This window comes from Lutjanus erythropterus, chromosome 8 (genome assembly GCF_056507025.1).
Source record: "Lutjanus erythropterus isolate fLutEry1 chromosome 8, fLutEry1.hap2, whole genome shotgun sequence".
NCBI classification, from domain to species: Eukaryota; Metazoa; Chordata; class Actinopteri; order Lutjaniformes; family Lutjanidae; genus Lutjanus; species Lutjanus erythropterus.
In genome coordinates, this window is record NC_139324.1 from 42,032,541 (window position 1) to 42,046,016 (window position 13,476).

The 13,476-nt window shown below is 39.8% G+C and overlaps 1 protein-coding gene across 1 annotated transcript in view; it reads right to left on the reverse strand.

Moving 5' to 3' along the window:
• Window positions 1–13,476, reverse strand: part of LOC146323353 (polycystin-1-like protein 2) — a 68,158-nt gene that overhangs the window by 36,720 nt on the left and 17,962 nt on the right. Inside the window, 16 exon segments of the mRNA XM_084723928.1 lie at window positions 108–239; window positions 786–906; window positions 1,490–1,614; window positions 1,957–2,091; window positions 2,362–2,499; window positions 3,334–3,519; window positions 3,631–3,773; window positions 3,884–4,495; window positions 5,653–5,797; window positions 5,899–6,034; window positions 6,471–6,657; window positions 7,872–8,019; window positions 8,100–8,260; window positions 9,771–9,987; window positions 11,044–11,234; window positions 11,376–11,605. Coding sequence (XP_084580054.1) covers window positions 108–239; window positions 786–906; window positions 1,490–1,614; window positions 1,957–2,091; window positions 2,362–2,499; window positions 3,334–3,519; window positions 3,631–3,773; window positions 3,884–4,495; window positions 5,653–5,797; window positions 5,899–6,034; window positions 6,471–6,657; window positions 7,872–8,019; window positions 8,100–8,260; window positions 9,771–9,987; window positions 11,044–11,234; window positions 11,376–11,605 — 3,007 coding nt within the window.

The window sequence follows — 13,476 nt, forward strand, 5'->3', positions numbered from 1 at the left end:
AGTGAAGTTTGTTTCCTGGAAACAACGTATAGATTTGTCCCCACAGAGAACAGGACAGCACAGTACAGAACAAGTATGTGCAGACGTGGCGCTGCTTCTTCACTGACCTCAATATCCTCACTCAAGTTCTCCACAGGGATACTGGAGCCATCTTTTGTTGTGAGGGATAGAGCACCAATCAGGCCACTGATGTTCCCTCTCTCATTCCAGGAAAATGGGTTTTTATCTAAACTCAGCATCTGTAAATGGATTGAAAGAGCAATACAAAAGAAAAATTTAGAAAAAAATGTGTTTTACAGACGATGATGTGCATGTTTTATCTAACATACAAACCATCCTCTGTAATAAAAGTCATATTTGTCATTAGTCATTATTTGATAAGACCACGACTCAACACATTTTATTTTGTCGAATCTGCATTTTTGTTTTAGCTGAATCATCTTGCCCCTTTTCCCTTCAGACAGAATTCCATCAGCCAGTCAGACAATTCACATCCGTTTATGTAATATGGGGGCTGGTTCGATATGATGATTGACAGAGGACTGATACCAGTACAGATTTGAAAAGTCACATGCCACACTTCTCACTGCTCTGATTAGTTGTGTCCAGAGTTATTTTGGCTTGTTCATGTTGATAACAATAAACTTGGAGGCTAATTTACAAGTTAAAGCACATTACAAGTTAATATACACAACTCGAGTCGATGCATGTGCATAACTGAGGACAGCCTTACTACACAACAAACCACACCACACATAAACATGTCAGCATGCCCTCTGACTTACGCGTATATCCACTGCGTCATCTGAAGGAAAGATATTGGAGGGTAGCTTTGGGAGAGAAAATTTTGGGCAGGAGCAGTTGGGAATATTTATAGACTTCGTGTGCAAATTTCCTGGTGTCACTCTGAGGGAAAATATATAAAAAGTCTCATGTTAGTTATTCAACAGTTAGGCTTGAAATTTCAGTTTGCTAATGTTCTTCTCTAGGCCTACTGGTGTGTTTGAATCAGTCTTTGTGGATCTTGTCTCTAAATGTTTTGAGCGCAGTCCTAAATGGTGGATATGCGGGCGAGCTGGCCTGGTTCTGTCCAAAGCTAAAAAAAAAAATCTTCCTACCAAGACCTCTAAATTAGCAGTTTATTTCTAGAAATGTCAAGTTGCAGTGTGCCAGACTATTTCTTGGCTGGACATAGTAGCTCTTGTCACGACCATGTGGTTACCAAGCAACCAGCAAAGATTTCAGGCAATTATTTCTGCAGGCCAATAGAAAGTCCAGCACATAACCCACTTTTTTAACGTAGATTTTATTACGTTTAGACGGAGCAAGGCTAGCTCTTTCCCTGTGTTTCCAGTCTTTATGCTAAGCTATGCTGGCTGTAGCCTCATATTGACAATTCCTCCGACAGAAAGCAAGCATATCTCCCCAAATCTTGACCTGTTGCTTCAAGTCCATCTATGTCATGCCTTGTGGCTTATCAGGAACTTACCTATTAACAAACACACTGATATGAGCCTGTCGGATGATGGTTGGTGCCTTGTTGGTATCTTTCAATGCCAGCAGTGCACTCTGTGTATTGTTCAGAGCAACGAGAAGGGTATCGGAGATGTTTTTCTGCAAAGGACAACACAAGGCATTTATGACAAAGGACAGATCGTTACACCTTCTGCACTAAGTTGATGAAACGTAATACTAATAATTGGCTCTTTGGGCAAAAACACAGAGATACTGTTTAAACTATAAGGTCATTTACATTCAAATTGGATGTAAATGAGAGGACCTATGACCTCGCTGAAAAACAGCAAGCATTTGGGGACTAAATATTTCTGGGATGACCAAAATTGCACACATTCTGTATGAGCTTTCGAAGGGTTACTATCACCGGTCGGCACATGTAAATCCCAACCTTGGAGAAGTAAATCCCCATCAGCACGGGCCTTAAGGTTTAACACTCACATTGGAAGAATAGTCCAGGATAATGCTTGCTCCTTCCACAATGTTGCTGGCTGCAGAGTGTATTCCTTCACTGTTGTTTGATTCCATATGGAGGAGAGATGAGCTGAGATTTGCAAGTAATAATGAAGCATCTTCCTGGAGGTGGGAATCAACTCTTACAATCACAGACATATTTTTGGTAGGTGTTAAGTAACTGTTTTGTGTTGTCAGACACATTATAACACACTTCTGGTAGCTGTCCTCTAATATCCTGCCTCATATAAATTACAGAGCTGATCTAAGGCAGCCTTGTCCTCCCAGTACCTCTTCTTTAACATAAAGCAATGAAAATGCACTTTCATTTTATACGATGACTGATTTATTCCTCCTGCCTACAATGTCAGTGTGGGGCTCACTGTAGAGTACCTGAGCAGTGGTGCTGAGTTCAGTGCCTCTCAGGATGACAGCAGCAAGTCCCCTGGTAGTCACCTCAACATCTCCTGGATTTTTGGTAGGAACTTTTTTTGCAGCCTCAATCATTATGTCCAGCATCTGCTCACGAAGCTTCAAGAGACAAAAGCATTAAAGCATTTATGATTCACGCTGGTTATTCAATAATTTGGTAGCATCTTTTGACCAAATAAAAAATTTCAAGGTGCGGGAAACTGTAGCCTTTCACACACATTGTTATAGTCAATCTCAGGAAAGTTAATTGAACCATGTAAACTGTTACTTATTACTAAATGTGGAAATGAAACAGGAATCAGAGTGCTATTTCCTTCTGCATGTTGATGTGTTTCCTGTAAAAACAGGCAGTTAGAGAGAGACTATCAATAATTAAAGCTATCTGGATGTTAAAGAAAGCATCAACATCATCTCTGTTGGTCTTGGAGGCTGTGATCAGTCCCAGTCTGGCTGTGTTCACTGGGAACTCACTAATGACAGCTAGATTAGCAGAAGCTCTGACCCAGAGCTGAAGCTGACCAAAGATTCACCAGAAACAAGAAAGCATTTTCTCCACAAAGTATGATCCAGTGTCATCCAAGTCAGTGAATAGAGTGCTTTAGCACAGTAACATTTATCAGTCAGGCCCCGCCTCCAGCCCATTGTATGCTCCATATAGCTAACTTTAGCTAGCTGCTGAAGCAGTCCACTGTGAAATGCCCCATGCATTGCAGCGATAAGGGTTATTCATCCTCCCAACCACAAGAAGGCAGCGACAACTAGTGTTCCTACCTGTAAGCTGCACCTATTGTTTTGATTACCTAGTGGATTTGAGTAGCAGAAGAAGACACTCTATGTTAATGTTGTATGTCAAAGATACAGACACACACTTCTGGAACCCAAATCAATGTCCATACAGTTTTTTTGTAATCTGCAGTCTGTGAGTGCAGTTACCTTTTGCCTTTCAGGCTTTTTCAGTTCATCAAATTGATCATTCAGTTTACTGGATACAGAGTGGAAGATTTGTCCCAGGGCTTGTCCTGAAAGTAGACTGTCTTCCCCTAGCAGAGCCTCAGCTTTCATTACTACATCTTTAAGACCATCTACTGAAGAGCTGGAGACTGATGTGCAGTCCATCACCTGAGGAGTAAAAGAAATGTTATTACAATAATGCTGAAGAAAATTAAAGCATTTCTATACGTTTTATTTTGGCAGACCCACTTTTTTTTAATCCTCATGCTTTAAACAAACCTGTGTAGTTATAGTGGTACTGGCTGCAACACTGCTATTTTTTGCAGTTGCTGTGATGATCAGGGTGTAGTTGGAACTGCTGTCTCCAAGAGGAAGGAAGACAGACTTCACGTCACCGGTCTCACTGCAAAAAAGATACTGACCTGACAATTATCGCACAAGAAAATAAGTTAGATCAATAGATTCATGGGTGCTCAAAGAGTTACTATGTGTTAATTTATCACATAAATATTTGCCGATCAGTGTTACTTACCCTCCTGAGTCCTAAAACAGTACTGGCAGTTGGAACAAGGAATTTCAGTACTGCAATTTATTTCGAAAGCCTCAAAGACTGTTCCGCTCGGTGGCAATATGGTACACTTAAGGCTACCAAAATTATTGGTGGTAGCTGGTGAAGATGTATCACCAGAGGCAGAGGTAGTTGTGCTGATAGCTGTGGTGGCAAAGCTAGCGGTGGTGGCAGCAGTGATGGGAACTGTGGTAGGGGTGGTAGCGATGCTAGCAGTGGTAGCGATGCTAGTGGTGGTAACAGCAGTGATGGGAACTGTGGTAGGGGTGGTAGCGATGCTAGCAGTGGTAGCGATGCTAGTGGTAGTAACAGCAGTGTTGGGAGGTGTGGTAGCGATGCTAGTGGTAGTAACAGCAGTGTTGGGAGCTGTGGTAGGGGTGGTAGCGATGCTAGCAGTGGTAGCGATGCTAGTGGTAGTAACAGCAGTGTTGGGAGGTGTGGTAGGGGTGGCAGCGATGCTAGCAGTGGTAGCGTTGCTAGTGGGGTTAATGGTCCCAGGTGATGTAGTGGCAGGACCAGCAGGGTTTGCTCTTGTAACTGTGGTAGCTGTTTTTTTGGTGGTAGCATTTAAGGTCTCTGATGAGGATGAGGATGATGATGATGACGATGAGGATGACGATGATGATGATGTCTTTATGGTGTATTCTGTGTATTTAGGATTGTCACCATCCTCTTTGGTATAAAAAGAAAAGAAGAAAGGAGAAAGACCCACTGCATTAAAGGGACAATTCACCATAAGGATACGTATTTTTTCTCCTGGCCTGTACGGCTGTTTATCCATCTAGTTTTTTTTTTTATGAGTTGCCAAGTTTTGAAGATATCAGCTGTAGAGATCTCTCCCTTCTTTCCAGTATAATGAGACTAAACAGCACTTGCCTTGTGGTGCTCAAAGCACCAAATAATACATTTGAAAAATTCAAAGCCAGTGTCTTGGGGTAATCCATAGACCTTGTTTCTAAAGTAGCTCTGATAGATCCTACTGCAGACGAAAGTAGTTCCTACATGAAACTGGTCATATGTGTCAAAGGTCTGTAGATTATTTTGAGCTACCAGGTCATGATTTCTGGAAAGAGGCATTGCTGTTGACTTTTTGCAATTGTATTTTCTTGGGACTTTGAGCACCACAGGACTAGTGCCATCTAGTTCCATTATATTGGAGAGATGACCAAAATTATATCTCCAAAATTAGGCAACTCACACCAAAAGAGTATAGACAAATAAATAGCGCTACAGACCAGAGAAAATTTGTGTTTTTGATTTGGGGGTTAAGTTTCCCTTTGAAGAACTCTGATGATGTGCTATGGTCATGTTAGGAATTTTTACAGGCAGTGTATTACAAAGATCACAATTTTGCACCCGTCCTGAGCTCCTGACTGAGCGTGCCAGAGTCTCCGGGGACGGGTGGGGAAAACAACATTTTCAACTATAGATCATACATTAAATAGGATTTGAACCGACTTAGCTCAAACTTGCTATTTTGACTGCAGTGCTAATTTTCGCACACAAAATTTGTACACATTGCTCCTTTAAAGTGATACCTTTAAAATAAAATTGTACTGGTTGTTCTGCACTTGAGAAAACTACTTTCATCATTAACCCTTCGTTGTCTCTATATTTTTGAAACCCTGGCACAAATGAATAATTGATCTGAAACCCCAAAATAATTCACAGACCAAAGCGAGATAATCCACAGAGCAGCTTTAACGTTATTTTACTGACTGATGTATCCTTACCATCAACTATCACCACTTTGACATTACGGCCGTTCGCCTTGGCGTCTGCTAGAGTATTTTGATCCACAGTACATTCAGTCCCACCATCCTTTTTCTTCTGAAAAGGCCTTTTTCCTGCATCTACGTAGCAGCTCTTTGTTTCTTGCTGTAAAAAATAACATAAATACACTAAGTAAATAGCAAAATATATTTTTTACAACATTTAAACAGTATCTACAGAATACAGAATTAATTTATCAGACTTACAGGCCACTGGTTTTTCTGTCTTTGATCCTGAATATACCATTTAATTTGTTTGCATTCGTTTGCTTCACAGCCTTTCAGTTCAATTTTTACAGCCGTGTTCGTGTTTACAGGGTCACAGCCTTCCTTACAAGAGAGTCTGTGTTACAACAAAAAGAAGATGTGTGATTAGCACACAGCTGCAAGGTTGACATCTCAAAAAAGCTGTGCAGTAAAACAAAACGGGGGTATAACAAAACAACAACCTATTTATACTGTACTCCACGACTGATAAATAATTAAACATGGATTCTCTGATTGATCTGCTGATTTATGATAGGGATGTTCACATGCAAGAACTTCTTTTTAAACCTAATCTTTACAAAATATTTTTTTTCTAAAATGAGTGAGACATGAGTGTCTGTACAAAGCTTTTTCATTTGTTCAAATCAGTTTTATTTCATAAATAATAATTCAGGTTCTTCACTTTTTTTATTGATTTCTATTGCAAGAAAATTACAGTTACACCTGAAACACTCAGTAGGATGATTTTCAAGGACACAAATGAACAGATCAGTTTAAAAAACATCACGTACTTTATATGACCCGGCAGCTTCTTGGGGTTGAGTTTGATGCATATGGATTCCTTTTGGTCCACGGTATTGTCAGCTTTGTTTATCACTTTAAAATGATACTTGTTAAATTCAAATGGTTTTGGCAGGCAGTTTTTTGCAATTGTGTGAGTCAGTCCAACGAAATTTCCTTGGCATCCACAGGGATTCGCTGTGAATCGGCAAAGAAAATCATTACAACACTGCAATAAAAACAAAACATTCAAGATTAATGCACAGCTTGTAAAACACTATGATAGTTATGTATAAAAACTGTACACAGCACACAGTAATTAACGCATTATATCAGGTTTGACTTTACATGCATCATGTCGCACTGAGGCTTCTTGCAAAACAAATGTTACATGATGAAAGTCACGTCATTAAAGCCACCCACAACAAGAAAAAGTGACATGACACAAGTCACGTGACAAGATGGCAGCACCCATATTCAGGATTGTTTGGCTTAATTTTTGTGCAGTTGGAGGAAGTGGAGACGCAGTGTCCATCTTTTATATCAGTCAGTGGCTTGAACATGAGTTGCGGTCTTTAGCTTGTCTGGCTAACTACCTTACTACACACAGTAATGACAGTCGAGTGACCCTTACGTTTCCAAAGAGCACATTTGCAGACTCAACAAGACTCAACTGAAGGCCCCATTTGCAATTACCTTAAAACTGAGTCCTGCACTGGGTCAGGAACGCAAAAAACATTGTGTAATGAGTAAAAATGTATTTATATAAATTCATGGGCGGAGGGATGGGCAAAAATGAAGTAATTGTGGGCAGGCAGCTGGTGAGTAATAATACAACACATACAGTACAGCAATATGTTTTTTCTTCCTGGAGAAATCAGAAATGATGTTCAGTCTTATTTGACATTTTACATACACAACTTTTGACCCTACATCCTGCCAAAGAACTGTTTGATCTGACAATGATGTACGCTAGCTGATAGTTAAAGTGTCAAAAATAGCTTGTGGTGAAATGTCAAAGACTAAGTCAGATGTGTGGGAGGATTTGGGTACGCTCAAAGACATGGTCAGGCCTGTTGTCACCATGGAAACACATCAACAGCCACAGGAGAACAGGTCCTGTGCTAAAACACAAGTGAGTGACTGTAAGTGTGCTTAATCATGAGTGCAGATTAGGGTAGAATTTAAATCTTCATCCATATTTTACGCCTGTGTCTTGTGAAAATGGGAAGCTTGACCAGCACACCAACACTAACTGAGAGAGGTGGGGCTTAGCCACAATCAATATATCGAAAGACAATATAGTAACGCTAGGAAACTTAAAATAAATAAATCTGGAATTTACAAAATATTTAGTACTTGATTTTAGACTTGTAAATCAGTAAAAAAAAAAAAAAAAGGACAAAACTTACTGCATTCAAACTGGTATCTTTTTCTTGTGTCAGTTAAACTGGATGCTTCATTTATTGAAAGTGTGATTTCCTCTTTTTTGTTGACCGTTTTTTGGGGTTGTGCTTCGATTTTCATTGAAGATCTGACAACTCTAATATGTTTCTTTCTCTGAAAATGTAAGTCAACAAAAGAATAAATAATACAGTTCACACTGAAAGGTGAGGGGAAAACCTGGTAACAAAATTAGCAGAGCTGGAGGAGGTAAGTATAATACTGTCGCTGTTTCACGTAAAATGAAAACATTTTACCAATTTAACAAATGAATCTGTGTCACAGGAAGCCGGCACATCCACATCCACTTCGAAGGAGGAGAAGATGTTCCAGGCTCTTAGTTTCATTTGTACAGATCCTGTAGAAAAACATTTAGCTATGAAAACAAGTCCACATCAATACGATCTGCACATATTCATGGAACGTTGGATGGATTATAATGATTTGCAATAACTTTTTGACCTATAGACAAGATATTTAATGCCAAAACTGATTAACTCTATTTTTCTGTTAATATAACTCCATACACACACACACACACATACACACACACACACACACCACACACACACACACACACACACACACACTCAGTCAGTGTTCGTGAACAGAGGACACACAAATAATACTGAAGTTTTGAAAGTGAAATTTTTCTCATTCTTGCTTGATATACGACTTTAGGTGCTCAACAGTCTGGCGTCTCATATTTCGTGCTTCATGGGAGACGGGTGTGGACTGCAGGCAGGTCAGTCTCATACCTGAACTCTTTTACTACAGAGCCACGCTGCTGTAACATGTGCAGAATGTGTCCTGGCATTGTCTTGCTGAAGTAAGCGGGGACGTCTCTGAAAAAGACGTCGTCTGGATGGCAGCATGCTGTATGCTGCTGTGCTTTCAGGATGTTGTTGATTTATGGCTTTTACTGTACATGTTAGGGTGTAAAAGGGATAGCTTGTCCATGAAACACTGCAGGAAAACAGTGGTGCAGAATCTCCCAAACAATTTAAGTGAATGGTGAACCGTTTTTAAATGAAAAAACACTCAAAAAAGCCTAAATCTTCACACGTGTGCACACTGTCTGAACTAGGTGTGTGTGTGGTGAGACGGTGTCAGAGTGCAAGCGAAGGGCATGTTGGTACTTTAGCATACTTGGATTACATGTGTTTTCTTCTGAATCTCCCAAACACTTTACAGTAAGTAAATGGTGACCGGTTTTCAGTTTTCCTGTGCAGTGAAACTCCTGCAGTGTTTTGTGGAATAAAAACCTAAATGTGACCTTCAATCAGTATGAGGGAGAGAAGATAATGACTTTGCCTCCATGTAGAATCCTTGATACAGTTATGTGGGTTGTTGATGCAGTGCAGAGGGGTCAAAGGTCACAGGCATTCAATGTTGGTTTTCAGCCTTGCTCCTTACATGCAGAGGTTTCTCTGGATTCTTTGTTTATAACCCATAATAACCCAAAGATTCAGTGAGACAGTGAGACGCTGAGAAACGTTGCTCTTAAACTGTTCCATTTGTCCATGCAGCTTTCTCAGTCTTTTGTTGCCGTTGTTTCCACTTTTTTGAAATGTGTTGCAGGCATCAAATTCAGACTGAGAACAAAAACAATTAAATTCATCAGTTTGAACATTATATATCTTGTCTTTGTGCTGTTTTCAGTTGATTTGGGTTGAAAACAATTTGCAAATCATTGCTTTCTGTTTTTATTTGTTTTAAATGACATCCCAACTTTTTGGAATTGGGTTTGTGAGAGAAATATGTAATAGTTTCTCAGATTGTTGTGGGTGTAAGTGTCTCTGAGATCACTGTATTACAGTTTTGCCTCATATGTGGCCCTAGTTTCTGATATATATTCCAATCCATACCTGGAATCTGGTGTCCAATGTGAAAAATGTCTGCTCTCGTATTCATTTCTCTGATCTCAGAGAATGAAATATTGTCTCCAGTCAGAGAGAAGAGGAGCAGCACAGGTGCTCCATGTTCGAGGGAGACACCAACAGTAATATCTGGGGAGTGGAGACAGTCATTCTTCTCTGTCAACACAGAGGCCTGAAGCCCAGCTACTTTCTCCAACACACACATCTGCAGAACACGAAGAGTCACAAAACAGAGGAACACATTCATTTACCCCTCATATGACTTATCTGTGAAACAATAGTATAATACATTAATACATGGACTTATTTACATGGATTTATTTGATAATTAAATATGACTGCATGGAGTGCACTGTAATGTGTAACCATAGCAACAGCGATGCATTCAAAGCCTGCATTTTCAACCAACTGCCACATGTTAACTAGGGCTGGGGCGGTTTGTGAAAATATGTCAATTTGCACATTGTTGCATCGACGCACATGATCTTCTAAAGCGTGGAAGTATTTTAGACAGACACAAAGCAGGACAACTGCTCCACACGAGCGCTGGAAGTGAAGCACCACACAACCTGTCCTCCTCCTTCTGTTTACTTTCTGTCAGCACCCAAACCCGAAACCCGCAAAAATATTCAATAGATGTTAGCTTGTTAACATTAGGGCTACACCTAACGATTATTTTTTAAATGATTCATTTAAGTGAAACATTGAGTGAGTTCAACATTTCTTTTGGCTTTTGTGGAGGATATGACAACTGGTTGTTAACTCCTCTTTCTTCAAGCTGCATCCTGGTTATCAATGTTTCCATTGCATAAGAATCTTATAGGATGTAATGATTGATGCAGGTATTAGTTCAGGAGAAACAGTTATGGCTTGTCGAAAAGCTTTAGATATCGATTGCATGGAAATAAAATTATTATGTGATAGATTAATTTATCTTTGTCAATCATTCAGTCTGTTAATTGATTACACATTTTCACAGCATGTTCCAGTGTTTAAAACGCTGATTAGAGATCAAGTTTTTTAACTCGGAGATGAGTGCTGCATCCACTGTGTGTGTGTGTATACAGATATGCCACCAATTAGATGATGGGATCCATAATTAAAGGTTAAGTTTAATTTCTAATTTAGTTCACTTTTCAACTCTCTAATTAAATGATCAAAATGTTAACTTAGTAAAATCATGAAGGAAAGACACATCATGTCACTTTTTACAGTATTACTGATAGAAGATGATACGTTTACTCGCTTAATGTTGATTTACCTTCAGGTCTGCAGACATTTCAGGGAAAGTGACCATGTTAGATGCATAAAGGGTCAGCCGGTGGCAGCCGGGCCCGAGCTGCTTCACCATTTCTGGAGTAACTGTGATGTTCTGAGGAACATTTCCTCTGACGACAGATGAACTGGACAACAACGTTTCAGCACTCTGGATTCTGGAGGTCACATCTGTGCCTGCAGAAAGAAAAGAAGAGTTTAAATTCAATGAATACATTTGAGACATCAAACACAAACACAACAACCTGATGCTTTCATGCAGTGATATAAAATTGGAAAGGATGAATTATGGTATATTATGGTCACCATGGCACCTACCTGCTTTTACCTCCATTTGAATTTGAAATGGTTCTCCGTGAAGGGCTTTGCAGTTATTTGCATGAAAAGACAGTTTCCCAGCAAAGCACGTGATGGCACCAAACTCTCTGATGGGCTCTTGAATTGCAATTATTTTCTGAGCTGAAATGTGTATGTGACTGCTGGTGCATTCAATTGCCACAACAAATGTACCTGGATGAGAATATCTGTGCACCACACTGCTCTGCAACCTGAGAACAGGCATGAGTAGAATCAGTTAGCAGCAGTCCGGTTACATACCCCACACACAAACAAGTTACAGCTTAGAATCAGTAACTTTCTTACCATAAAAAATGGAGACAGATTCACATTAATGATTAATCTAATTTATATAAGTTTATCTGCAAAATCAAAGTTAAATAAATCTGTAAAAGAAATAAACTAAAATGCCTCCTGATAGTTGAAGATTTGACTCATCAGTCGGAGACCTCTAGTCAACTGAGATAAAAGAGGTTTAGGCATTAAATGCAAAGGGAAAACATTTCAATGGGAATTATAAATAAGGGGAGTCATGAATATATTTTAATATTAGCTGGTGCACTTATTAAAGATAAATCATTGTGACAACATGTGCTGTTGGTTAACTGATGAGAGAAGATGAAATGAGCGGCTGGTAAACAAGTTTCAGCTCTTGTTTTTTTTACAAAGAGCAATGCAACAGCACAGCAGACTGTAAAAAAAAAAATCACCACAAAACCGCAAAACCAACTCTGATAGAAGCAAAGAAGAGTGATCTCAGGTGTCGGACACTTCACCAGTGTGCACCGACGGAGCTCACATGGCAGGTAACGTTTGTTTGCTTGTGCTTGCTTTTGCAACTGACGACACTGTAGAAATGATCACTACTGTGACAGAACTTGTTTGAAAGAGTGAAATGCATTTTTTTCACCAGAAATAGCTGTTTTATTGCCGTTGCCAAACTAACCAGACACTGATTCATCTTGCATCAGTTGCGATGCAGCGATCACAACAATTCATGCAAATTCAACCAATACTCATGAATTCTGTGTGAAACTGCAATTTTGTCCAAATGTTATGGTAACATTACTTAAAACACTCAGAACAGAGTGTGGGTTTTTTCTCCCTGGAACAAGTTTAATGAATTACACGAACGCACTCAGGCAAACAAAATCGCAACTTTTTTTTACTTTTACTTTTTACTTTTTACTTTTTTCTCTTGGTCTTGCAAAAATGCCTAAAAGCATTGCAACATGCATCACATTTTTTTTAGATAAGCTGCCATGAAATCAGGCATTTCAGGCTGAAAAAAACTTAATTCAATGCATGAAGGAGCATGTAGGGCAGGTGACGGCGGACAGCTGACGCAGCACTGCTGCAGGCGGGAGAGGGAAACTCCACAGGTCACCTGATTTTGTAACTAAACGTTTTTCTTTCTCTGATTGGTTACTTTTGACTTTATGTTCAGTTGTGTTCATTCACGTCTAACACAGAGCTTTTGCAGAGGGCCGAGACGACATGGTGGAGCTGAAACACAGAGCTGACAGACAGCTGCTCAGAGCCAAGGAGCTCTGGATGAGATTGACTGGGGCTTCTGGAGGAAGAAACTCCAGAGTTGCTCTGATGCCAACTTTATTATCTGCAGGAGGGGAGCTCAGGTTGTATGTTTCAAACTTGTGGGATTTATCTTAACGTTTGCTTGTAAACCTGTGTGCAGAAGCAACCGCAGAGGAGCTGATAATTAGTCTCTCTGTTTATGCTGACTGCTGACCCGAGGCAAAATGTATTTGAAAGTCATTTCGTGAGAGTAAAGAAAGGAGGGAGAAAGAAGAAGAGACAGATGGGATATGAAGGAAAGAATCGATTTTTCTGGCAGGTGCTGTCAGAGGCTGATGCATGGCACATGCTTGCTTGTGACTGCATCAGTAAGCGTGCTGCTCATCTGGTGGGAGGAGCTCAGCACGGAGAAAACAAACCTAATTCACATCCTGAAGATGAGACTCAATAATCACCTGTTTTTTTAAGTTTTGTTCTACTGCAGCTTTAACATTCAGGAATTCAGTGTGATGCACTGAACTAAAAAACAAGTAATATACATTTACAT